This window comes from Amphimedon queenslandica, unplaced genomic scaffold (genome assembly GCF_000090795.2).
Source record: "Amphimedon queenslandica unplaced genomic scaffold, v1.1 AMPQUscaffold_13435, whole genome shotgun sequence".
NCBI lineage: Eukaryota > Metazoa > Porifera > Demospongiae > Haplosclerida > Niphatidae > Amphimedon > Amphimedon queenslandica.
Genome location: NW_003546329.1, coordinates 88,800 through 112,424, shown reverse-complemented (window position 1 = coordinate 112,424; position 23,625 = coordinate 88,800). Strand labels below are relative to the sequence as shown.

The window sequence follows — 23,625 nt, the reverse complement described above, 5'->3', positions numbered from 1 at the left end:
AAATGGCTCCGAAATCACCCCCAATTTTTATTACATTTTTTGATACATATTGATGTTCTTATGCTGTGTAGAAAGTTTGAGTTGATTCCGATTTTAATTTTTTGAGTTATGGCTAATTTTTAAAATATGCCGTTTTTTGAAAAATACCCAAGGCATAGCCCATGGTTTTTTTCCAAAAATGGCTCTGAATTCACCCCCAATTTTTATTACATTTTTTGATACATATTGATGTTCTTATGCTGTGTAGAAAGTTTGAGTCGATTCCGACTTCAATTTTTTGAGTTATGGCTGATTATGCCATTAAAAAAAAATACCCAAGGCTATAGCCCATGGTTTTTTCCAAAAATGGCTCCGAATTCACCCCCAATTTTTATTACATTTTTTGATACATATTGATGTTCTTATGCTGTGTAGAAAGTTTGAGTCGACTCCGACTTCAATTTTTTGAGTTATGGCTGATTTTTAAAATATGCCATTTTTTGAAAAATACCCAAGGCTATAGCCCATGGTTTTTTTCAAAAAATGGCTCCAAAATCACCCCCAATTCTTATTACATTTTTTGATACATATTGATGTTCTTATGCTGTGTAGAAAGTTTGAGTCGACTCTGACTTCAATTTTTTGAGTTATGGCTGATTTTAAAATATGCCATTTTTTGAAAAATACCCAAGGCTATTAGCCCATGGTTTTTTTCAAAAAATGGCTCCAAAATCACCCCCAATTCTTATTAGATTTTTGATACACATTGATGTTCTTATGCTGTGTAGAAAGTTTGAATTAATTCCGAGCTCAAATTTTTGAATTATGATGAAATTTTAAAATTGGCCAACTTTTGAAAATTTTCCTGTACTATAATAGTCCATGGTTTTTTTCAATAAATGGCTCCAAAATCACCCCCAATTTTTATTAGATTTTTTGATACATATTGATGTACTTATGCTAGTATAGTCAGTTCATAGTGCTTTCCAAAAATGATTCCTCTAACTTTAAAAATTTGTAAAAAAATTTATTTTTTAAAGAATTAATTCAAACTACACTATTTAAGTACATTTATATGCATAAGAAAAAAAATTATTAAATTGGATAATTCTCTTTCAATTATTTTCAGAAAAAATTTGGCTTGCAACCATGTACTATAAAAGGGACTTTTACTCAATTTATAAAGATGTTTGTGCATCAAAAAAATTATCAAAATTTGATTTGATGATTTTAATAAACATAAACTTTTTTGGTCACATGGTAATATTATGGTATAAATCTTTCATAGTATCATTCTTTGTTGCAAAATAATAAAACAAGCACCATAATAAATTATATAAAATGATAGAAAATCCATAAAACACACACACACATAAAATTAAATGCATTACAAACTTAATAACAATCTTTATTTAGATAATGGTAGTGTACTCTTGTTGTTGGATTGTCATATTATTGAACCCTGGTCTGGGGATATTTCTTGGTGGGAGCTTTATCTTCTTTTTCTGTCCAGTCTCCTCATCAATGCCAGGGGATTCTGGCTTAGAAGGCAATGGTGGTAGATCCTTAATGTCTTTAGGAGGGAGAGAAGGAATTCTTGAAAGAGGAGGACCACTCGATCCACTCTCAATGCTACTTGTACTAAATGAATGAGACATTGTGGAGCCCTTGGACTTGGCTGGTAAAGGAGGAGGGAGAGAGGGAGAGCTATTCTTTTGCTGTTCCACGAGAGTGGGATTCTTTGATGGAGGAGCAATACCAATCTCTGAGCCCCCACTCTCTTGCGCTGATCCTCGAGGAGGTAGCATTGATCTCTGAGGACTCAGTGGGGGTGACAGAATATTCCTTCGTCTCATGTTATAGTAAAGGAAGCTGTCGTCCATAGAGCCTCCCTTGGAGCGAGGGGGTAACCTCACCTGCGGTACAAAGTCTGTCATTGAGTTGATGATGTCAGAGTTTTGATAATCATCAGCCAACGAAGACTCGTCCATGTTAACGTAACTATCTTCTTTCTGGAGGGGGCGGGGAGGCTTGCGACTGGGGAGTGGTCTCTCTTGGTGTGATCGCTGAGGTGATCTCCGAGGGACTGTCCTGAAACCTCTCAGCTCAGGATAATCATAGTCAATGCTCCTTCCAGGGAGCTGCTGGGGACCAACGCTCCACTGAGAGGTTAAATCACGCTCTCTTCTTATGTCCTCCACAACGTCAGGATTCTGATAACCATCCTCATCAACATCATCGTCTAAATGATTAACTCGTCTACTACCAGTCACCTGGAACGACTGGCTCCTCCTTGGTACGTTACTCTGTTGGGCATGGAGCCTCTGGAGGTGCTCGCTCAGTAGCAACTGCTCCGAGGGTCTATTAGCAAACCAGTTAGGAGTCGACCACAGATTAGCTGGCACACTAGCATTTGGAATTACGTAAGGATACGGATTACGAGTGGTCATCAATAGTGGATCAAATCCAGGGACTCTCGGGTCAGCAAATCTCGGATCAACAATAAAAGGACTATTCATCCGAGGATCTACTGATGCTGGATACTGCTCTCCTGGTAGAGGCACTGGGAGTGGATAAGGACCGGGACTCTCTCCTGGTAGTGGCATTCGTGGTCTCTCAAAGAAAGTATCAGGTTTCTCATAATCCTCTTCACCATGGACCGGTTTGACTAGTGGCTCCATTGGGAGGGGACGCCTGGTCATATCAACCTGAGTCCTTCGTCGTCTGCCACTATTTGTGTTATTATCTGTTGATGGGGTATCTCCTGGTTTCTTCCCGTCATTTGAATCACCTGTTAGCTTCTTAAAAATGTTAAAGTAGTTGTGTCTCTTGGAGGGTTTGACACTCTCTGGCTCTCGGGGCTTCAACATTGCAGCTGTGTGAGGAGGAATGGGAGGGGGAGAGGGAGAGCGACCGTGAGGAGTAGTGACTGCCTGTACTGATGACACAGAATGAGATGGAGAACTCACCACAGAGGAATGAGGACTGAAGTGAACTGACGAGGAGGGACTCACCATAGATTGAGGAGGAGACAGTACAGGAGGAGACAGTAAAGGAGGAGAACTAAGAGAAGGATAATGAGAGACCACAGTAGGACTAGAATCAAGAGGTGGCGACATCATAGACATTGAATGAATAGGAGGCGATGATATTGTGTCCTTAGTAGGGGGAGAGAATGGGAGGGGGTTAGCCTGTGGTGGGGGAGGAGGGAGGGGCTGATTAACAGCTGATACAAACTGAGGAGGAGGAGGAGGAGGTAGAGGGTGAGAGAGAGCAGAATTAGGTGGAGTGGTCACAGGTAGTGATTGTGTGACATTAGTTGGTGACTGTGTGACATTAGTTACTGAGGGACTGTCACTCGCAGTGGTAGGAGTTCCAGAGGTTATCCCATGCTTCTGTCTTAGTTTTGGTAATTTAGGCTCATAATCGTTTCTTTTTGGTTTAGTGGTTGGAGGAGGAGGAGTTGGCTTAGTTTTTTCGTAGTTCTTTCTCTCGGATATTCCCTTGGTTTCATAGTTTTTCTTTCTCTGATCTAATCGTGGAGACTTTGACTGAGTTATCTGCTGAGCTAGCTGCTCCTGAAGTTTATCTTTAACTAATGATGCATCTTCAAGGGATGGTTCTGACTTGCTCTTGTCCAACTGTGACTGAGCCACATCCTCTAGAGGAGAGTCCTGCCGCTCCAGCTCGAGTATATCCTTGTGCTTTGCTCCAGGTAAGTCTTGTTTTTCTAGAGTTGAGTCTGTTTGCCTCTCTGACTGCTCAGTCGTCAAATGTTGCTCATTCGGTACAAATTGTTGTGGTTTAGACTCGAGTGAGTGTTGTGGACTGCTAGTTTGTGTCTTGTTTGGAAGAGCTGGTCTTGATGCTAGCTCTGGTAGACCTGTAGCGGCATCAGGAGGAGAGGTAGATGTAGCCTCATTGGGAGGAGGTGGAGGGGCAGTCCCTTTAATCTTGTGCTTTTGATAATTCGATGGTTTGCTTGGCACTGCTGGAGGTGGTCGCTTTGTTGTCAGTTTCTTATTAGCGGCTGGACTGGATCCAGCAGAAGAGGAACTGAAAGTTTCCTTTGACTGTATCGAAGACTGAATGGGTGGTGTCACCGGTCGTACAGACTCATTGACTGCTACCGAGTGACCTTGGAACTGCTTCTTTAGCAGTGCTGCCCTCTCTTTCATTGATAGCAAGCTAGTATCTTCACTGGGTCCACCTTCTGGAGTAGTAAAATCGTCATACACTTCCTCTATTGAAAGAGCCTGCCCAACCTGTGTAGTAGATAGAGGAGTATCCCCATCCTCCTCCGTAGCAGTAGCAGTGCTGTCAATGGTAGTAGTGCTACCTATGACACTAGCATCACTAGATTGGGATACAAGTCTAACATACTTCCCTGGTGAAGTTGGTTGTTGTTGTTGTTGTTGTTGTTGCGGCTGATTCTTGAGGACTTCAGTTTCATTGTGACTAGGGGCAGGGTCCTTTTTCCTGTCTATCATAGGTGATGGGAGTAGATGGTGGAAGTTTGAATTACCGACACCTTCGTTAGCATAGACAGCTTGCTCAGGGTTCACGAGATGGTTTGCCATCCTAATAAAAATAAAGATCTTGTTAATGACCATATTAGGTTCAAAAATATGAACTTTGCTAGTGGGACTGTTAACAAAGGAAATACTACAGCTAATTATTATCATTATTATCTTTTACAACAATACTATTCAAAACTATAGACAACTCTTATAATAATTATTTGTATTCCCACAATGGCTGAATAAAATTATCATTGCTACATAGTAAATGGATGATCAAATAATTTATAGTCCTTGGAAGCAGTGGAAAGGAGCAACTATGAGTTCAAATGAAGTGGCCTTATAATAAAGTTTTTACTATTATGTCAATTGTTCATTGCACTACAATAAGTCTGAGGCCAAACCAGTGAATAGTAACTGGGTGTTCCACTCCCACTGCAAACCACACTGAAATTTAATACAGGGAACAATAGGCTTCCACAAAGGGTAGCAAAAATATCACTCATTGCACTTTGTAAGGTTCTCCTGGGGGGCTGACCAGTCACAATGCATTGCTATAGCTTTTTTGCCTTATACATAATAATCATTGATAGTCAAGTACTGCTAGCCTACACTGACTAATTACTACAGATACATGTACGGTATATGCACCTGTTTGTTATTCTAAATAACAAAAATACTACACATTTCTACTTGTGACTTATTTTTTTATCGGTGATCATCATTGCTAAAGCTACTACGGTCAACTTGATTAAACACACAGTCACACACATGCGGAACATTATGTCATTTGATGACTACTATAAAAAGAGGGTTTAAAACAGCTGGGGACTATTCTACAATATTGTCAAAATAAACCTTAGAATCTTCAATAGCCCGGAATTCACAGTGTATAAGAGATGATGGAAAAACAGGATTTAGCATAAATGAGGAGCACTTATTACGTGACCTAGCACTTGTTATTATTTAGCTTTCCTATATTGTGTGCATGTATATGAATGTCCAACAATAACAATGTGAGTTTTGGGATCATTTGTTATCAAAGTGCCAAGGCATTCATTAGTCAACAAGCAAGATGGAGTATGTCAGTAAAACATGTAACACATACATTTATCTACATGTTATAATAATGCTTGTTCATAATAAGCTAAACTACCAAGCCTGCCATAGCAGCAGCTGGGTACATATACATGTCCGCTACTAAAGATGCCACAAACAGTTAAATACACAGTGATTATTGCTTTCAAAAACACTTACGTGTTGAGCATTCCCTTATGAGCGTTGAAGTCTGTCTGTGAGTCGATGAAATCTTCAAGTAGCTCTAGTCTCATGTCTGGGTTATCCTTGACTCCAGAGAAATCTTCAATCTCTCGATTCCGTACAACCAAAAGGTGGCAACAAACGACTTCGTCGGACGTGAATTTTCCCAGCATATTTAGGCCATCTTGATAATATTTTGTAGCCTCCAAGCTAGCTAGAGTGATCGAGGAAGTGTGCACGAATGTCTTGAGATAATTCTTGAGCTCTTTTTTAGCAGCCGCCCGTTTCGTTATAAGCTCGCCGGTTGCTCCAGCATAATCCATGTAATGGTCGTTGATCCTTTTTGGCAGAACCTTTGAAGCCACAAGACGAAAAGCATCAGAGACGTTGATATTTTCTTTAGCTGAGGTCTCGATTAGCGCCAGCTTTTGTTTTGCTGCCCATTCTGAGAGACGGGTGAGAGATGCCTGACATGCTATATCTCTCTTTGTTGCAGCTATGATCAGAGGAGACTTACGAAGCTCATATGCAATTGATTCGACTGCAGTGAACTGCTGCTCAAAACGAGGGCCTTCCAGTGAGATGTCAACAGCAATGATGAAACCTCTTTGGAGCTTGTTGGGATTAGACGGGTAAGGGAGACAAGTGTATCTGTCGGGGAATCCAATGGCGTCTCGTGCGTAGTAGCTTATCTTTCTAGAGGACTCTGGAGTCTGTGCTGCCTTCTTTGCGTAGGCTGCTGTCTCTAGGAGCTTGCTATGCTGACGGAATGGCCGAGAGGTCTCGTCCTGGTAGAAAACGGTGTGTTCCAAAACCTCGTGCTTCACTTTGATCTCTTTGACTTTGCCTTGCTTGCTCCCCCGTGCAGTATAGAGGGCCTCCTCTGGTCCCCAGTACAAAAAAGAGTCCGTTGAAACTACTTGGCTCTCAAATTCGTGAAAAGCCAAGAGTGATGGATGGTCAGGGACGTAGTCATCAAAGCCAGGATAGCGGAACCTACTACAGAGACAAGATTTGCCAACTCCTTCGCTGCTGGAGGAGTAAGTAGCGCCATGGGCATTGAAACCCACAACGCTCACTATAATGTGAGCCACTTCATTGCTACTGGAAGACATGGGTATCACTGTGCCCCTCCGCTTTTCTCTACAAATGATAATTATGATCTGCACTGAAATACTTTGATCAACGCCTTGCACACCTCTTAAATGGAGAGAGCGAGAAAAGGAGGAAACGCCATGAATAACACAAAGAGGAAGTTGCTTGCTTTATAAAAACAGTCACAATAATCATTAACTAGATAGATAGAAGGCACACCCAAAATAATAACAACAAAATAATAATAATAATAATACATGTTTAGTAGGTCCTTTGTGTGGTATGGTATTATAATAGTAGTAAAGAATGAATTAATAATAATAAGCACATCAGAAGTTAATTGCTCAGGTGAAGAGGTTTCAGTTCAATAATGTAGAAAAGAGTGAAAAATGATTCATGACACATCTGAGGAAAAGAAAGAAAGACATCGATTAAAATTTAACATAAAAACAATCCTTAAAGGTTATGCTGGCAAAATAATAATTATTTTGATGTACTGTACAGCAAAATGCATAGAGGATAACTATTGATGGCTCACAGCTAAAGGCAGACTCTGCAAATCTTCTTTCTACTTGATCGTGACTGAATTTAACAAACGCATCGTATTGTTCTAAAAAAGAGATATGGTAAAAGAAATAGGGTAAATCATTGATAATGCTATGAAACTGAAGATAGGAGCAATGATGAATATACAGCTACTCGTAAAGGAAAAACATGATACGTACCTAATAGTTTGGCCGATAATATTTTATCATATTCAGCTTTAAGTGTTTCTTCTCTTTCCTTTAGCATCCGCTGACATATCATGGTGACTTGCTTCATTGTGAACAATGGTTGGTCTTTGCTAGCTATAGAGGAGGAGGAGGATGAGGCAGACACATTCTGATGAGACTCTGTGAAGAGCTTACGACCATGAAGCCGTCTTATCTCTGATTCTATATTTGCAACTGCTGTAAGGAAGGCAAGTATAAATAGATTACAATTACCAAATCCTCTTCAATTACAGTGTATTGTACATAGAAGAATGTAATAATTGTGTAGGAAAAATTACTACAATTATGTGCTGTGTGTGGCAAGGGTAAATTTAGATGAGAATTGAGTAATGAATAAAAAAATCATACATGTAAATCAACAACAATATAAAGGGCTAGTATGATGGTATAATACAGTGAATGACATTAGGTATGTGTGTAGTTATAGTGCAGTGTTTACGTTAGGCATGGAAAGAGTCATTATAGTAGCAATAATTAATGAAGGTATTTGGCATCCAATGTACATGTACAAGTAGTACCAGTGTACACATCAACAGTTGACATAATGTACATAAAAGACACATTGTGACACTACTAGTACAACCCACAAACACACACACCTCATAATTAGAAAAGTAATATCAATCATGTCCTAATCACATGTGTCAAACTCAAAACTAAGAACAAGCAATCAATCATTCATTCATCTATTGACTCATTCCGTTGCGAAGACATTCTCATCGTGAATCAGGCTCATATGACCACGCACATTAATCCTCAATAAAAGATGATTTTAGAGGCTTCGTTTGGAGGGTTGCCACAATGGTTAGGGCCCGGGTTGGGATTATTAATCATCATCCAAACCACACAGATACACTGATTAATACAAGCACATGAACAACTTGACTTCCAATAGTTCTAGGCACAGTTGTACATGTACATGCATAAATAAATCAGAATAATAATAATATGTGTCTGTGATTAAATGTAGTCTACATGTCTAACCTGAAGGGGTCGAGGCTATGAACGGGGAGCTTGGTGTGGAGACTGGCGCTGGTTTGTTCTCAGTTTCTAACATCCTTTTCCTCTTCTTGAAACTGGTTCTCGAGGGAGGAGTGGAGGAGATGAGAGGTATCCCACACCTTCTTTTGGGAGACGTCTCCATGTGTGGACTCCCCATCACTTCCAGGGGTCTCTTTAGTGTCACACACGCCATTGCCAAACAGAATCGACCGGTCAGGAAGAGAACAGAAGGGAGGAAAGGGAGTGATATTATGAGTGGAATATGATCTGGTAAGTGGTGACAGCTTCTGACGACTCACCGCCTTTCAAAAATTACACGCTTCAATTTTTATTGCGGGCGGATCACGTGACATTATCCATCACTGATTATTAAAACAATATACGGTATTATCATTAAGTACAATTATTATGATAAAAATTCTAGTCTTCTCCTGCAGGGACTGCATCTTCTAACTTCTTTTTGAACCTGACTCTGATTTCTGCTGTATCATCTCCTTTAAGTGTATCTTGCACAAACCACACTTCCACATCTAACTGAACCTATGCAACAGATAAAAACTAAACATAAAATCACACAATCTTAATTAGAAACATTAATCCTTATTATAACACAACTGATAGCTCAAAATATTTCAATAGCTTTATCACTTACCATTTCCAGTGCTCCTCTAATAACTCCACAGATTATATTAGAATAAAGTAAGTTGGGATGATCATCAGGTAGTTCAACAAAGTCAGTGAGTGGATTGGATTCTAATATTAGCGAGAACTCATCGCCTTTGGGACTCCAGTTAGCAATAACTGGTACTATGCCAAGGAAAGTCTTGAAACCTTGCTGCAGGGATGTGAGTGAGTGTGTGTGTGTGTAAAGATAAACATATCAAGTTGTTCTTTCTCAGTATTATTTCTACTAGCATTCCCTGTGACGTAAGATACTGTTCTATGCAGATTCACTTTTGCATTTGTCTACATTAATTCATGTACATTACTATCTACATTCATTATATTCAATACTGAATGATTGCCGGGCATACAAATAATTTCAATGGTAGCATTAAAATTGTTATTCTTATTAAGGGGCTTCAGTTTCAGTTAGTAGGAGCCACTACAGGGAATCCCTACCAAACAGCAAAAAAATGATTTTCCACTTAACAGCAGGGAAAAACTTTAGAGAAATACAGATAACAGGGTGAAGCCATGAACATAATGTGATTAGTTTCAGTTATATATACAGTGTGCATATTTTGATAATCATGCAGAACCTTCCTTGGTAATAAAAGTGCAAAATAAGCTTCATTTTAGGACCACAATCTAGCAATATCTAAGCATTACTTTGGTAAGAATGTCGGCCGTAGTTTTTAAATCATGACAACGTCCAACCTCTGGAGAGCGAGCAAGGAAGTCTTCGATTAGCCTCACTCCAATATTGTACCCCCTACATTAATATGACACACTGTCAGCAGTCATTTTATCAATCTTACATTTTATCCAACTGCTTGTTAATCTCATCATCAGACTCATAGTCCCTTACCAACTGAGCCACCAGTGCACCGTATGTTAGCGTGAACAGTTCCCCACTCTATATTAAAGAATGTTAAACATAAAGAAACTGATGCTAGATACTCACCACTGATGCTTTCCTTCCTTCAAGGGTAGACTTGCTCCCATACTGTCGAGACATTTTTAGGGGAGTGGCTAAAAGAGGTGGAGTCAAGGGAGGTGTGGTTATGTTTATTAGCAATAAAATGGCGACCGTTCTTGGGCCAGAAAATGATATCTTGTGGCTCTCAAAGCCTGCCCGTGTCAACAGTCACTTATTTATAATCCCCAGCACAAAGAACAAGGCTTTTCAACACTTTTTACAAAAGTACACTTTCAAAGAAGTCAGCGAGTTCATCAAAGATGGTGCCAGTGAAAATGGCGGGATTTTTGGACGGATAATCTCACACACGACTCCTCCACCCAGCCCTTCTTTGGCTGGCAGAGGGAAAGGAAGGCCTTCCTTAAGCCTGTCTCTACAGGACGTACAAACATCAGACACAGTTGATATTATTTTCAAAGGCGATTCAGCAATTCGCTTCCCATCAGTTAAATACGCATTACTCTATGTGTATGGCGGTAGGAGAGTGGTGGGGGCTGATGGAGACATTAGTTTAGTGTGTTCCGACTCGTCTAGTGATCTGCTTTGTTATCTTATCAACCGTTGGGCATACAAGAGACAATCTGTCCCCTCCCCTTCCCCCTCTCCAAGAAGAAGACCAAGATCGCCAGACCTGCTACCATCACACTCTCCTCCTCCTCCTTCTACGTCCACTCCATCTACATCTACCGCTCCTCCTCCTAAAGCTGCTAAAATAGTCTCTCCTGTTTCAAAAGATTCACGTCGTCAAAAACCCGACACTTTTAAAACTGTAACCACTTCCAACAATACAAACCCTTCCTTACCTGCTACTGCTGACTATGAATATACTAAACTAAATGAATTGGACCAACTCCCAGATAAAAGTAGGGTCAATTTAGCTGGTGTCATATCGTTTTTCAAACCTTCACAGCGCTCGAAAGGTACTGATTACTTTGTTTCGTTCACTCTTACTGATAGTACTATTAATGCTACTAGCCCTATCAATGTCATTGCATTCCGTAAGGACGAGAGTGAATTACCTAATTTTCGTAAAGTTGGAGACGTTGTGTTGCTCCGACGTGTCGAAGTTGGCTCTTATAATAATCTTCCTCAAATCAAGTCAAAGAATTATTCTTCTTTCCACATCTTTGATGGTTACTCCTCAACTGATGTTCCATACAGCAGCTCCCGTAATGCATCATTGTCCAATAGTGAAAAGAAGATTGTTGAGAGTTTGAGACAATGGAAGGACTCGCTGTCCGAGTTTCAGTTCTGTCAGCTCAAAGACATCAAGTTTGAGTCTTTATCTAATATCAAGTGTTACGTTGTGTCTGTGAGTAAACTTATACCGGATAAACTCTTGTCTCTTTCTGTTTGGGATGGAACTATACCTTTCTCTAGCTCTCCCTCCTCCTCCTCCTCTTCTGATGGTGATGATTCATTGTGCATCGTGTTTCTATTCCTCAAACCAAACTTTCCCTTGAGTACTAGTGACGTTACTCCTGGTACTTGTCTCTCGTTAAGAGAGGTCTTTGCTCAGAGAGTATTCCATGCACTAGATACTGCTGGGAACTCTTCATCTTCAGTTCATTTGTTGTTCGATTATTTCGATCACGACAAATTGTCTGTCCTACAGAAGGACGATCCAGACGCAGTCTCCCTCACTCAGTCATTTACCAGTACTGGGATCACATCTCTCCCGGTTATTGAGGAAAGGGTTTACCCTCACTTGTCTGCCATGACCCTACATGTATCACACAAACTCACACCACTGGCTGATATTCTGATAGTCTCTTCTCCTGAGCCATACAACCATCGCTGTCTTGTCGAAGTGGTTGGTATTGATGCTCGTCACATCAATGACACAATAATCCTAGTCTGTCCTAGCTGTAGGTCCCAGTTCTCATTGACTAATGGCACTAATGGAATGGGCTCTCAGTGTCCTTCGTGTATTGAGAGTACTCCACCAGTGACCTCTCTCTTAATGATTGAGTATGAGTTTGTGTTGAGTGTCAGAGATCAGACTGGGGAGCTATCTGTGCTGGTTAGGGCTGAAGAGGGAGAGAAGCTCATGCAAGTCAAACCCTCAAACTTCCACATGGATAAGCTCGGGGCTGGGCTGGCTCACGAGAGGTTGAAGCTGCTGTTTGGATGTGATCCGTTTCAAGCGTGCATTGAAGGAGATCCAGGACTGATGGACTGCTCCATTAACAGTGTTCCCTCTCAAGATGGATCCAGCATAGTCTATTGTTTATTTGATACATATATTATTAGTGAATCAAATGAATCAAGCGATTTGCCTTAAATATAGACAAGAGTACATAAACTACCATCCCACAGACTCACTCCAGTCTTTTTGCATGATATCACATTGTACATGTAGTCTACATTTTATTATAATAATGTTATTCATTTTCTGAATTTTATTCGTTTTATGTGGAGAAGAGGTGGATAGACTTATAGTTTTGATTGTGTCCTTATCTTGTTAATGTCTTCTGTAGCTCCACCTTCACCTGTTTAGCAACCAGTGGATGGTTTTGTGCTTGCGATGGTCCTGTGGCTCTTGAGTTACGTAGCCTTTAGGCTCTTCTGCTTCATCATATGTCAGATCTGTCGCAGGTTTGGCTTGCATTTGAATGAGCTGTTTACCAAAGGAGAGAATGACTCTCTCCGTCAGTTTGGGAGCTTGTCAGGTCGGATGTCTACAGTTTTAGTCTTTATTGTTAATCATTTCTGTTAATTATTAGGTGTAAAGTGTGTCGGGAAGGAGCTTAGGATCAGCCATGAGGGATGGGTAAGCTTTTATTTCTCAGGCTTTTCTTCACTGATCTTCCCTCCTTCTCTCTCTCCCCCTCTCTCTCTCCTATTCTCTCTAGAATAATCTTCTCAGAGGATCTAATATTCCACTCAGAGTCCAGTGTGGTGGAATAGGTGAGCTTTATTTAGAGTGCTGTCATGACAGTTTGCTTTGTTTAGATAACTATGAATTTCAATTTGGTTGGTCCATTTTGTTAGGACGTTTTTCTTTGGAGGCTCGCGGAGTCTACCTCCTTGCACAGACAACTAATGGTTGGTACTTGTTGTATTGTAACAAGAACAATGCATTATGCATGTACGGTATCATAATAATGGCATACATACATTGGAGGAAATGTAGTATCAAATTAGAGTTACATTTACTGGATATACATGTACATGTATGCATTATATATTAATTGTTATGATGCATTCCTATTCTAATTGCATGATGAAAGTATCATGTTTATTTATAGAGAGGTATTATGATCATGAGTGGCAATTGGAGAAGAAACTTGAGCTAAAGAGACAGCTCGTACGGAGGTTTGAGCAACTGGAAGGGAAAGCAAGTAAGAACTAAGGAAAGAGAGAGAGAGGAGGGAAGGGAGGGAAATGGAAACAATTTAACTTCCACTTGCTACCTACATGTACTAAACGTACATATACATACATGTAGAATGACAATATTTTGTAGGATCAACAGAGACCCAGGACATTGGCATCATAGCAAGGATTCTTGTTAAACTGTTAATAAAACTGATCAGAAACATTGAGGTAGCTATATCTATAGGTATATCCATTATTATCATTGCTAGATATCATTACATGATGTACATGTCAGAATCGATGATGAGGTAAGGCATATCAGTAATAATAATGACCGTCCAGACATTATTCACTCTAACAATGTACATGTTATGACTGGCCATTATATCATACCATTGTACATACTATGATATCATCCAAATACACTTGTACATTAAATATAATTAATTTATAGCTTTCTCTGATCAATGGGGCATGCTCTGCTGGATTTGCTCTTCAACATGTGAAGATAAACGAAGACAAGGTATGTTAGCATACTTGCTATTTGTTATGAGGGTTTGTGTCAATGGCTTTACATTCTCAGAGGCCAATGAACTTTGCTGCCAATAGATGCACCACTTTTATCATGCATAGCATTGCTGTGTATATGTAATTGGAACTTGGCTCATCACTTGGTTTGGCATATTGTATGTTACTGCTTCATTCCTTGGGCTATTATCTGGATATTATGATTCATTGAATGTGTACTGTGTGTTATAGATAATAGACATTTGACTATTTGATTTATTCATCCAATTTCATTGTATATTTACTCTCTCCTCCTTCTCCTACATTAGGAGATTTATGAAAGGCAAGTCTCATCTGAGAGTAATGCTTCAGCTAAAACAGTTGATGTTGCCTCTCTTTGTGTCTACTGGAATCCAAATGTAGAGAAAGACTCTCTCCTTTCTCATCTCCCTCAGAGTTTTGCCATGGTATGGTAACATCCTACATGATTATTGTATAATCTCTTTCCTTCCTCCCCCTCTCTCCTCTCTCTCTCTCTCTCTCACACACACACACACACTCTCTCTCTCTCTCTCTTTTCAGGAAAAGCTGAGGACTACAAATCCATCTACTACCAATACTCTTGGATGCTGCTATGGTAATGTTTAGTAGTTCTATCAGTGTATTGATTGAATTGTGTGTTTCACAGTTTTAAAGCCGTTTTGTATGTCGGGGTCCGCCATAATGACTAATGGAACACTGACACTCATTCAAGTGAGCTTACATGTACATACATTGTGATACTGTGGCTCATAAATATACATGTGTACATGTACCTTATGCTTATATTGGCTGACCTGTCCTATATACATACACATGTATGCATACTTTATATATACTTACATGCACATACATGTATACATTGCACTCACTTGCATATTACGTTAGCTGTTCTTGTTGATTTTAAATGATTGTATAGTAACTTAAGATAGTAAATCCATTGATTTTGTGTGTACATGTTCATTGGATTGCTTCCAAACTTAATTACTTGTGTCACAATTTAATATTGTCTAGACACTGATTCTTACTGATCAGTATTGGTTCTGATTATTAATTATTAGTAGCATCCACCTCCATCATTGTATTACACGTGTGTACATGTACATTGTAACTATTGTGCAATTTAATTATTATTATTATTGTTTTATTATTATTATTGTTTTATTATTATTATTATTATTATTATTATGTTGTTGTTGTTTTTGTTGTTGTTTTTGTTGTTCCTCTAGTGTGTATTAGATGTTAACCTAAAAGATGTTGACATTGAATTATCTAAGGAACAGGTTAGATAAATAATGATTATTATTATTGCTATTATTATTATTATTAGTATTGTTGTTGCTATTGTTATTAGTGTATTGTAATGGATGAGTAAATTGGAGCTACATGTATGTACCAATAAATTCTTTTTCAATGAGCTCATCTAATTATCTGTGATATTTTTGATTGTTAATTAAAAAATTTTGTGCAACGAATGCGTCTGCACGAGATCAACAATGAAAATAGATAAAATATTTTCCCAAACAGATTTAATCTCCTATGTATGTCCTCTTAGCAGTAATTCATGTACATGTACCATTAGTGCATTAACCTATTGTATACATACTGTATGCTTATACTGCTGCTGGTTATTCCATTGATAGATTAGAGTGTCTGTTCAGTGTTTGGGATATCTTAAGCACCAACAGAATACAGTTATCTTTCTTGAGCACAGACCAAATCAGTCCGTGCACAATAACCCTAAACTATGGTTGGTTGATCACACACACACACACACACACAGAAAGTAAAATAATTAATGTATTCTACTCCTGTGAGAGTACTATAGTACATGTACATATGTAAGAACACTATAAGAATAATTATTAGAAATGTTATTGGGGGTTTTTGGAGCCAGTCTTTATGACAGAGTAATTAGTAAATACATTACATTATTTAAATGCAATATTAAGCATGGTCACTATAGTAAAGATTACTAATTCATATGTTACTCTGTAGCGTGTTATGTAAACATAATCATGAATTGTATACATGTACATTTAATGGTAGATTCAGGATATTATTATTATTTTCCAGGTGGTTGTATGCTGTCAAGTGCATACGAATGTACTTCAATCGTAGTAAGTGGGACTGGCTTGAACTAAAAGAACAAAGGTTATTGTGATCTTTCTTGTCTTTAAATGTTATCAAACTTTACTCTATATTTTTCTTTACATCTTTCTTTCTTCCTTTCCCCCCCCCCTCTCTGTCTCTGTCTCTTCTTTTCTTTCACACAGAGAGCTTCGTACTAGTTACTCCAAACATTATGAAGAATTATTAAAGAAAGGATCAAACAGACATCTTAAAAAGAAGCTGCAGGTACAGCTAGTGTACCACTATACATGTATACTAGTATTATTATTATGATATACTTATGATAGCATTACAATTATTCCCAAGTTTACTGTTCACATGTATTAAGTTATATGTTATGAAGCGACTCCCAGTAGCATCCTGTGTGTGGATTAGAAAGGAAGCCCTCATTACTATAATTGATATTATATGGTAGTCCAAGTATTTATTATAGAAAGGAAGATGCTTATTCTGTTATTGTGACACGTTGTCTTTTTTATCATATGAAGCTTTAGTTTGTCAGAGTATTGAGAATTGGTGATTTCTGATTTAAAAATGAAGCAATATTCACAATTCCAATCATTGTATAGTGTGCCTGCCACATTAGAAAAGCATCAGGTGCTTTTTTATAGTGAAATCGCCAAAACAAAGTGCTGCCAGTTAAGCATGTTGCAATTGGCCAATTGCATGTATCTTTGTTACATTTTATTTACTTGCTTTAGTCAGGGTTTCCCATAAAGCATGCTAAGGGATGCTTCAATATAAAGCAACTTCAAAAATTCATTAAAAAATCTAATTTTGACCGGAATAAGCTCAAACTTTCTACGCTGCATAAAAATATAATATGTGTATCAAAAAAATTATAAAAACAGAGAATTCTCTTCAAACCTTATTTGACGAAATTTTGCTAAAAACCCTATACTGCAGTACAGAGACTTTGGCTCAATTTTGGAGCAACTTTTAAAAAATTATATAAAATTCAATTTTGATTGGAATCAGCTCAAACTTTCTACACAGCATAAGAACATATATATGTATCAGAAAAAATTATTAAATTAAACATTTTTCTCCTTTTCAATTTTGGCGAAATTTGGCCCAAGACTACAGGGTCATTGGTAAGACTTTGAAGGATATATTTGTGCTGTGAATAGTAATTGTGTGGCCGAATTTGTCAGATTGTTTTTGTACTTTGTGTTTTTGTTATTGTAATTTGTGATTTGTTTACATTATTATCGTCATTAGCATCTCCTAAATCAAATTAACACTTGTATCATTGTATACATGCACACGTACACACACACATGTGTACGTTAATTGGTGTGAAATTATTATTTGTTTTTTAGTCATTAGAGGACGAAATGAGTCCCCTCAATATTCTTGTCGGTAGAAAGAAAGCTGAAGACTCCTTCATGAAAGAATCCGTTCAGCAGTCATCATCAAATCGTAAGCAAACCAAGAGACGATTTTCATGGATGAGACCACCCAACAAATGGAAATGTAATGAGAATTTAATCTTTTATTATCTCTCTTATTATTTTTGTCTCTTATTTGTCTCTTCATTTTTTATTATTCTCTTTTAGTAAGTTCTGGTCCTACTGGAGATGATGCTAAGGCTCATGCAGTATGTAGTATACTCATAATATTCTTTTTTTTATAATTTATTTATTTTATTTTTCTAAAAAGTAATTATCATCCAAAACGTTGCATTATTTTCAAATACACTAATAATAATCAATTTCAATACGTATTGCATTAAAGTGTACATAATAATAATAATTTTTATATGATTTAATTCATGATTCATTTTCAGGTCCTATACAGTGTATCTGCTCAATGCTCTGCAAATGACATTAGCTTCACACTGACTGATGAGCACAAAGTGACTAAAGAGTAAGCAACAAGCCAATCCAATGATTCTGATCAGGTGTATCCTTTATTAAAGGCCGGTCCAGTTATTCACATTGGAATTGATTGAGAGCAGGCTGGGCGTCATGAAGAAAGAAACATCATTAAAGTAAGCTGTCATTCATCATATGAGAGTGTAGTTTGATTCTGAGATACATTGTAGTTTTGAAGTGACTCTTGGTAATGTGAATTGTGTTGGAGGAGCTCCTGACACTGCTCAAGATGATAGTGACACTACCCGCCCTCAACTACTGATGTGGGGAAATGAAGACAAAGGTACACATATGTCACATGGTTTACATATGTCACGGGTATGTTTTAGAGTCACCTGTCTTGTTGGTAAAGCTTGACAGTAAAGCTGTGCATCATTCGGCAGTTAATAGCAGCCAACAAGAAGGAGGGAGTGTTTTGGCTGGCGGGGGACGCTTTGATCACAAGATTACAACAACATTAAAGCCGTCAGTGATCATACTGGACTGGCGTACTGTGCAATACTTATCAGAATTCATAGCATTACTAACAAGCACACATAAAGAGTGAGTTATGTATACATTACTAAATGATGAATTGTAATATAATGTATGTACATGTATATTTACATACATGTATGTTCATTTTATAGTCTTAAAGATGCCGTGACTGAGAGAGTGAAGGAGGTTGGTAGGGAGGGACAGATGAAGCTCCGTCATTTTATTGCAAACAAAGAGTTAGCCTCAGTCACTGCTGACCTTCACCTTCCACTTATTGTATTGAAAGATACACTAATTGAGTAAGAGAGGGGGAGGGAGGGAGGGAGGGAGGGAGGGAGAGGGAGAAAGAGCGATAGAGAGAGAGAGAGGGAGAAGTAGATTAGAGAGTTAGAAATTAGAATCCTTTTAGCAAATTGATATTATGATGAATATATGAGCGTCGTGAGTGCACATGCATAGCATCAACAAACAAGATCAAAAAACCAAACACAGCTCAGTAAAATATACAAATAAAAAGTTAAACTCAGAACAACAACAACAACAACATGCAATCAAAATCAAATTCAACGAGATATTTGTGTATTATCAGGGGAAGAAGAGTGATTACGCATGTATAGTTGTATACCTGGCATGTTCGTGTAACTCATTTCCTGTTTTTGTGTGTCTTGCTAAATGAAACATTGTTTTAACTCATTTTCCAGTAAACAGCAACACATAGCTCTCCATTGTGGACACCTGTCACTCCAAACAACTGAAAATAAAGAAGGAGGCAGTAACAAAGGAATAACTGTTATATTTAATGGACAGATTAAAGGGATTAAACTCATACTACAGCAGGAGGATATAGAAAGTAATGGCTCATTCATTCTGTTGCTGATATAATATTTGTTTATGCTTTCTCAGTAATTGTTCTACTCTTTCTAAAATTTCTTTGTTTGCCCAGTAGAAGAGTTTACTTTGAAAACACTATTGTTTTTCACAAATCACAATAATTATAATAATTATTATTATTATTTAAATAATATGATATTCCCCTTAGGCCTAAATTCACTTACAATTGAAACATTGAGTGTTATTCTGCTATAATTATATGCTATTGTTCTTAATGACTGTTTCTCATTCCTTCACTTGTAGTTAATGCTACATTGCCCCTACACACTATACCATATAGTGGGAAATTTTAAAGGAGATTAAATTTAGTGAATTTGGTATTTTGATAGCCATTTGCCAAAATAAAAATCTGCCATTTTGAGCCATTATACACATGCTCAATGGCAAATGGCCACAAATTTGCCAAATTAAAATTCGCCAATCACCAAAATTTAGCAATTTTCCAAATTTTAGTCCCTTCAAAACTTCCTGCTATACAGTATTTGCTTCCTTTATGTTACTTCTTAGCTCCTCACTGGCTTAACCTGCTAACCCAATTACAAGATAATGATTACACTAACAAGACTCTCACTGGACTAAAGGATGACTCTGTATTAATATGTAGAGTGGACACTCTATTGACCATTGCTACCTACACTACATTCTACAGTATCTTAATTCCTTCTCAGTAAGCCACCACTTAGAATCAGTGGATTAAGACTGCTACCATCTCATTCTATTGTTGTCTCTTAGGTTAATGGTCAACGCTAGCAGTCCAGAATTACATGTCAGCTTTTCTAACAGGCAACTGGAGGATATATTGGAGTTCTTTTATGGACAACTGTCGTCATTGTCAGTAGCAGTTAAGACAGCAACCAATACACTACAACAAACTAGTGATGCTAGTAATGATGAAGAAGTTAGTGTTATTATTATTATTAATCTGACTTTATTTTCTGATCTCTTTATTTATTTATTATTATCATTATCATTATTATTATTCTCTCTTATTCTTTTTCTTCATTATTATTATTATTAATATATTATTAGTATTATTATTATTGTTGTTGTTGTTGTTGTTACATTGTAGGTTGATGGCCCTATATTCCTAATGGATGACAGTAGTACCCTATCAGATATGGGTAGTCTTGAGCCATTGGTATCAACAATGTATCACGATCTCAAGAGATTCTCCGTATCTCCTCACTCTCCTATCCTTGGTCGCTCTGTTACTCAACTCAATTTTGAAGAAGACAGCGATAGAGGGTAAGTACATGTAGTGCATGTATATACCTGGTTCCAATGAACTGTGAATATATGTACATGTACATAAGCGTAATGCATGTACATGTACATTGAGACAAGCATACACAATTACATGTGTATGTACATGTACATGCATGTACATTGTATATCTACATGCTTATTTACTTATTTCCATTCATTATGTAATGATTATCTTTTTATACAGTCACTCACAAACATGTGTATACATACTTTATCCAAACATGATTACTAATAGACTCTCTCTCTCTCTCTCTCTCTCTCTCTCTCTCTCTCTCTCTCTCTCTCTCTCTTTCTCTCTCTCTCTCTCTCTCTCTCTCCATCACACACACTCACACACACACACACACTCAAATAACTTAAATTTATTACATTCATTCATTATTAGTACATGTACAATCAATGAGTCAGTTAATTACTTGATTATATATGCATTAAGTTCATCGTATTACATATACATGCATTTATTATTATTATTATTATTATTATTTAATAACAATAATATTATTATTTTATTATTTTTATAGTGAAGATTATGCAGTATTGACTATTGATGCTTCCATTAACAAAGTAAGTAGCATTATTACTATTATTAATTTTATGTTTTATTACTGTCGATATATTTCAGATTGAGGTCCATCTACAGCAAGAATCGAATAAGAATTGGGTGAGAGGGTTTGTAGCATTGCAAGTCTCCATAGTGAGCCTGGTCTATGAGATGAGGGAACAGGCATCACAGCTGGTCCTACGAGTTGATCAAGTTTTATTGAGAAACGTATCAAGATCAGGTAACGCTTGGACACTTCCTCCCAGGGATCCTTCCCTCTCTCTCTCTCTTTTTTTATTATAAATTTTTTATAATTATTAAATTTTTTTAACCATATCTCTCCACTCCTCTCTCTCCCTCTAGATATTAATGGATCTTCAATAAAGTTGTTTGAAACTTTTAAAGAATTTCTTGTTATAAAATACATACAAGTGAGTTAATTCCTTCCACCCAGATCACACAATTATTGTTTATTATTATTATTATTATTATTATTATTATTATTATTGTTATTCTTATTATTGTTATTCTTATTATTATTATTATACAGGCTAATCCAAATACTCCATTGTACACTTCAGTTTATAAATCAACAGAAGAACAGAACGTTATTAATATCAATTACTTTAGTCTTTGTCTTCACAGAGAAGCACTCATTGATGTCCTCTCATTGTTCATTGACCTCAACCTTCCTCCATTCAAGTACACACCTACACATGTACATATACATGTACATATACATATACATGTACATGTACATGTACATATACACGTACATGTACATATACACGTACATGTACATATACACGTACATGTACATATACACATACATCCAAACCATGCATGTGTAGCCAAATTAGAATTTTAAGTCAAATTCTTACGTTAAAGCATATAAAGTATATATCATTGTGAAATGGGGAATGTGATTTAGTACATAATATAATTTTATTGATTGTTATTCTTATATTAGGAGTTTAATGACTGTCAGTGGCGATCCAACTGTTGCTAGTGGCATTACTAGTAGTGGGAGTGGCCTCAATAAATTAATAACAAGTAATCACTTTACTTACATGTAATGCATCTACTCTTTATGTTTATAAATACACTAGCTAGCTCTTATTACAAATACTTTTTTAATTTTCAGGTGTTGCACCTCCTCCATATTCACCTCCTGATTCAGCCAGAGTGTCATATCTGTTCTCTCTTAAAGGGTTTGCTCTCACACTCTCAACAGAAAATACAGGAACTCTCATTGAAGCTAAGATTAGCGGTAAGTACATGTATATTGAGTACTAGAAGAATGATGAGTACTAAAAGAATGTAAAACATTTGAAGGGGCTTAGCTCCCGAGCCACGCTATTGTTGTGCTGTATGACCTTCCTTGCTGCTAGAGAAGGTTTTGGAGGGAAGTTTATAGTGTTATAGTATTATTACAATGTAGGTAAGGTAGGTATTCATTGTACAATTATTATTAATATACTATTGATTGGTTTTCGTTTCACGTGATATGATGTCAGTATAGTACTTAAGTTAATTACACTGAGGGGAACATAGGTCCTACTATGTTCACTCCATTTATAGTAAGAGTGTGTTGGTTTCTGTTGGTGTTAGAGGAAATGTCTTAATTGTCTCACCCACTCTTCTTGGTTTAGTAGTTCAGTCTTGTTCCATGTGTACATGTTTGCATGTTAGATCCTTTCAGTAATTATAATTTAATTATTTTTGTCTGCCCTGCTGTCTGTCTCCATGTCAGACCTTCTCTGTCTTTATTTCTTCATGTGATGTCTGCTCCCTTCCTGACCAATGATTCTCTCTTAACCTTACAAAATTACATAGTAATAATATAATATGTTTTATTTTAGAGTCCAGTCTGTCGTATATTGATAAATACAATAATGGAGAGATTACTGGAAGGTAATATAATTCTTGGTCCTATTTGCTCTAATACACACTCTCTCTATTTCTCCCTCCCTCTTTCTCTCTACTCTCTCTCCTGCTCTCCCTGCCTCCCTCCCTCCCTCTCTCTTTCTCTCTCTACTCTTTTTTCCCTGCCCCTTTCTCCTTCTCTCTCTCTCCCTCCCTCGCTCCCCCCTTTCTCTCTTAGTTTTCAGACAGTTTCAGTCATTGATAAACTCATAGATTATTCCCCTCACTATCAGGTGCCACCGGTAGGTACTTCTAATTGTACGCCACATAAATCACATCTTTGTGCTCATTAACAGGTGTTATCAAGTCCAACTGGTAATCGTTTCATGGACGCTAAAGTATGCACATTAAAAAAAATATATATATAGAGAGA

General features: G+C 37.4%; 5 protein-coding genes across 7 annotated transcripts; 2 read left to right on the top strand and 3 right to left on the bottom strand.

Moving 5' to 3' along the window:
* Positions 1-1,206: 1,206 nt before the first annotated feature.
* LOC105312525 (titin-like) lies at positions 1,207-6,976 on the bottom strand. The gene is made up of 2 exons (XM_011405247.2): positions 5,757-6,976; positions 1,207-4,560 (listed from the first exon to the last, which is right to left on the bottom strand). The coding sequence occupies exons 1-2, from the start codon at positions 6,872-6,874 to the stop codon at positions 1,392-1,394; spliced, it is 4,287 nt and encodes a 1,428-aa protein (XP_011403549.2). The 5' UTR covers positions 6,875-6,976; the 3' UTR covers positions 1,207-1,391.
* Positions 6,977-7,019: 43 nt separating this feature from the next.
* LOC100642095 (akirin-2-like) lies at positions 7,020-8,937 on the bottom strand. Of its 3 annotated transcripts, XM_019995701.1 has the most exons (5): positions 8,612-8,936; positions 7,763-7,801; positions 7,580-7,702; positions 7,393-7,464; positions 7,020-7,259 (listed from the first exon to the last, which is right to left on the bottom strand). In XM_019995701.1, the coding sequence occupies exons 1-5, from the start codon at positions 8,820-8,822 to the stop codon at positions 7,249-7,251; spliced, it is 456 nt and encodes a 151-aa protein (XP_019851260.1). In that variant the 5' UTR covers positions 8,823-8,936; the 3' UTR covers positions 7,020-7,248. The 3 variants fall into 3 exon arrangements, with proteins under 3 accessions (XP_019851260.1, XP_019851261.1, XP_011403540.1); XM_019995702.1 differs by lacking the exon at positions 7,763-7,801 and having other exon boundaries at positions 8,612-8,937; XM_011405238.2 differs by having other exon boundaries at positions 7,580-7,801; positions 8,612-8,935.
* Positions 8,938-8,995: 58 nt separating this feature from the next.
* On the bottom strand, positions 8,996-10,355 carry LOC100641887 (trafficking protein particle complex subunit 3-like). Its single transcript, XM_003386094.2, has 5 exons — positions 10,257-10,355; positions 10,111-10,208; positions 9,962-10,064; positions 9,282-9,464; positions 8,996-9,169 (listed from the first exon to the last, which is right to left on the bottom strand). The coding sequence occupies exons 1-5, from the start codon at positions 10,308-10,310 to the stop codon at positions 9,050-9,052; spliced, it is 558 nt and encodes a 185-aa protein (XP_003386142.1). The 5' UTR covers positions 10,311-10,355; the 3' UTR covers positions 8,996-9,049.
* LOC109581522 (protection of telomeres protein 1-like) lies at positions 10,340-12,560 on the top strand. Its single transcript, XM_019995700.1, has one exon. It carries the CDS (start codon positions 10,357-10,359, stop codon positions 12,553-12,555), a length of 2,199 nt encoding a protein of 732 aa, XP_019851259.1. The 5' UTR covers positions 10,340-10,356; the 3' UTR covers positions 12,556-12,560.
* Positions 12,561-12,704: 144 nt separating this feature from the next.
* LOC109581515 (vacuolar protein sorting-associated protein 13A-like) lies at positions 12,705-23,620 on the top strand. The gene is made up of 35 exons (XM_019995687.1): positions 12,705-12,943; positions 12,998-13,044; positions 13,127-13,181; positions 13,227-13,319; positions 13,523-13,615; positions 13,741-13,820; positions 13,862-13,900; positions 14,047-14,115; positions 14,429-14,566; positions 14,682-14,736; positions 14,788-14,852; positions 15,368-15,421; positions 15,782-15,888; positions 16,215-16,292; positions 16,415-16,496; positions 17,594-17,747; positions 17,831-17,871; positions 18,061-18,140; positions 18,193-18,264; positions 18,319-18,431; positions 18,478-18,691; positions 18,778-18,924; positions 19,327-19,475; positions 20,024-20,183; positions 20,249-20,414; positions 20,586-20,761; positions 21,307-21,349; positions 21,408-21,567; positions 21,690-21,757; positions 21,877-22,028; positions 22,297-22,379; positions 22,471-22,596; positions 23,189-23,240; positions 23,431-23,494; positions 23,549-23,620. The coding sequence occupies exons 1-35, from the start codon at positions 12,799-12,801 to the stop codon at positions 23,618-23,620; spliced, it is 3,492 nt and encodes a 1,163-aa protein (XP_019851246.1). The 5' UTR covers positions 12,705-12,798.
* Positions 23,621-23,625: the final 5 nt, after the last annotated feature.

Coding starts and splice junctions, on each gene's coding strand:
- LOC105312525 (XM_011405247.2), bottom strand. CDS start 6,874: ATGTCTTCCAGTAGCAATGAAGTGGCTCACATTATAGTGAGCGTTGTG. Junction 4,561..5,756: donor CATAAGGGAATGCTCAACAC/GTAAGTGTTTTT, acceptor TATTTTTATTAG/GATGGCAAACCATCTCGTGA.
- LOC100642095 (XM_011405238.2), bottom strand. CDS start 8,822: ATGGCGTGTGTGACACTAAAGAGACCCCTGGAAGTGATGGGGAGTCCA. Junction 7,802..8,611: donor CATAGCCTCGACCCCTTCAG/GTTAGACATGTA, acceptor TCCTTACAGCAG/TTGCAAATATAGAATCAGAG. Junction 7,465..7,579: donor ATTATCGGCCAAACTATTAG/GTACGTATCATG, acceptor TCTCTTTTTTAG/AACAATACGATGCGTTTGTT.
- LOC100641887 (XM_003386094.2), bottom strand. CDS start 10,310: ATGTCTCGACAGTATGGGAGCAAGTCTACCCTTGAAGGAAGGAAAGCA. Junction 10,209..10,256: donor AAGGAAGGAAAGCATCAGTG/GTGAGTATCTAG, acceptor TCTTTAATATAG/AGTGGGGAACTGTTCACGCT. Junction 10,065..10,110: donor AACAAGCAGTTGGATAAAAT/GTAAGATTGATA, acceptor ATATTAATGTAG/GGGGTACAATATTGGAGTGA.
- LOC109581522 (XM_019995700.1), top strand. CDS start 10,357: ATGTTTATTAGCAATAAAATGGCGACCGTTCTTGGGCCAGAAAATGAT.
- LOC109581515 (XM_019995687.1), top strand. CDS start 12,799: ATGGTCCTGTGGCTCTTGAGTTACGTAGCCTTTAGGCTCTTCTGCTTC. Junction 13,320..13,522: donor CCTTGCACAGACAACTAATG/GTTGGTACTTGT, acceptor GTTTATTTATAG/AGAGGTATTATGATCATGAG. Junction 23,495..23,548: donor CTCACTATCAGGTGCCACCG/GTAGGTACTTCT, acceptor GCTCATTAACAG/GTGTTATCAAGTCCAACTGG.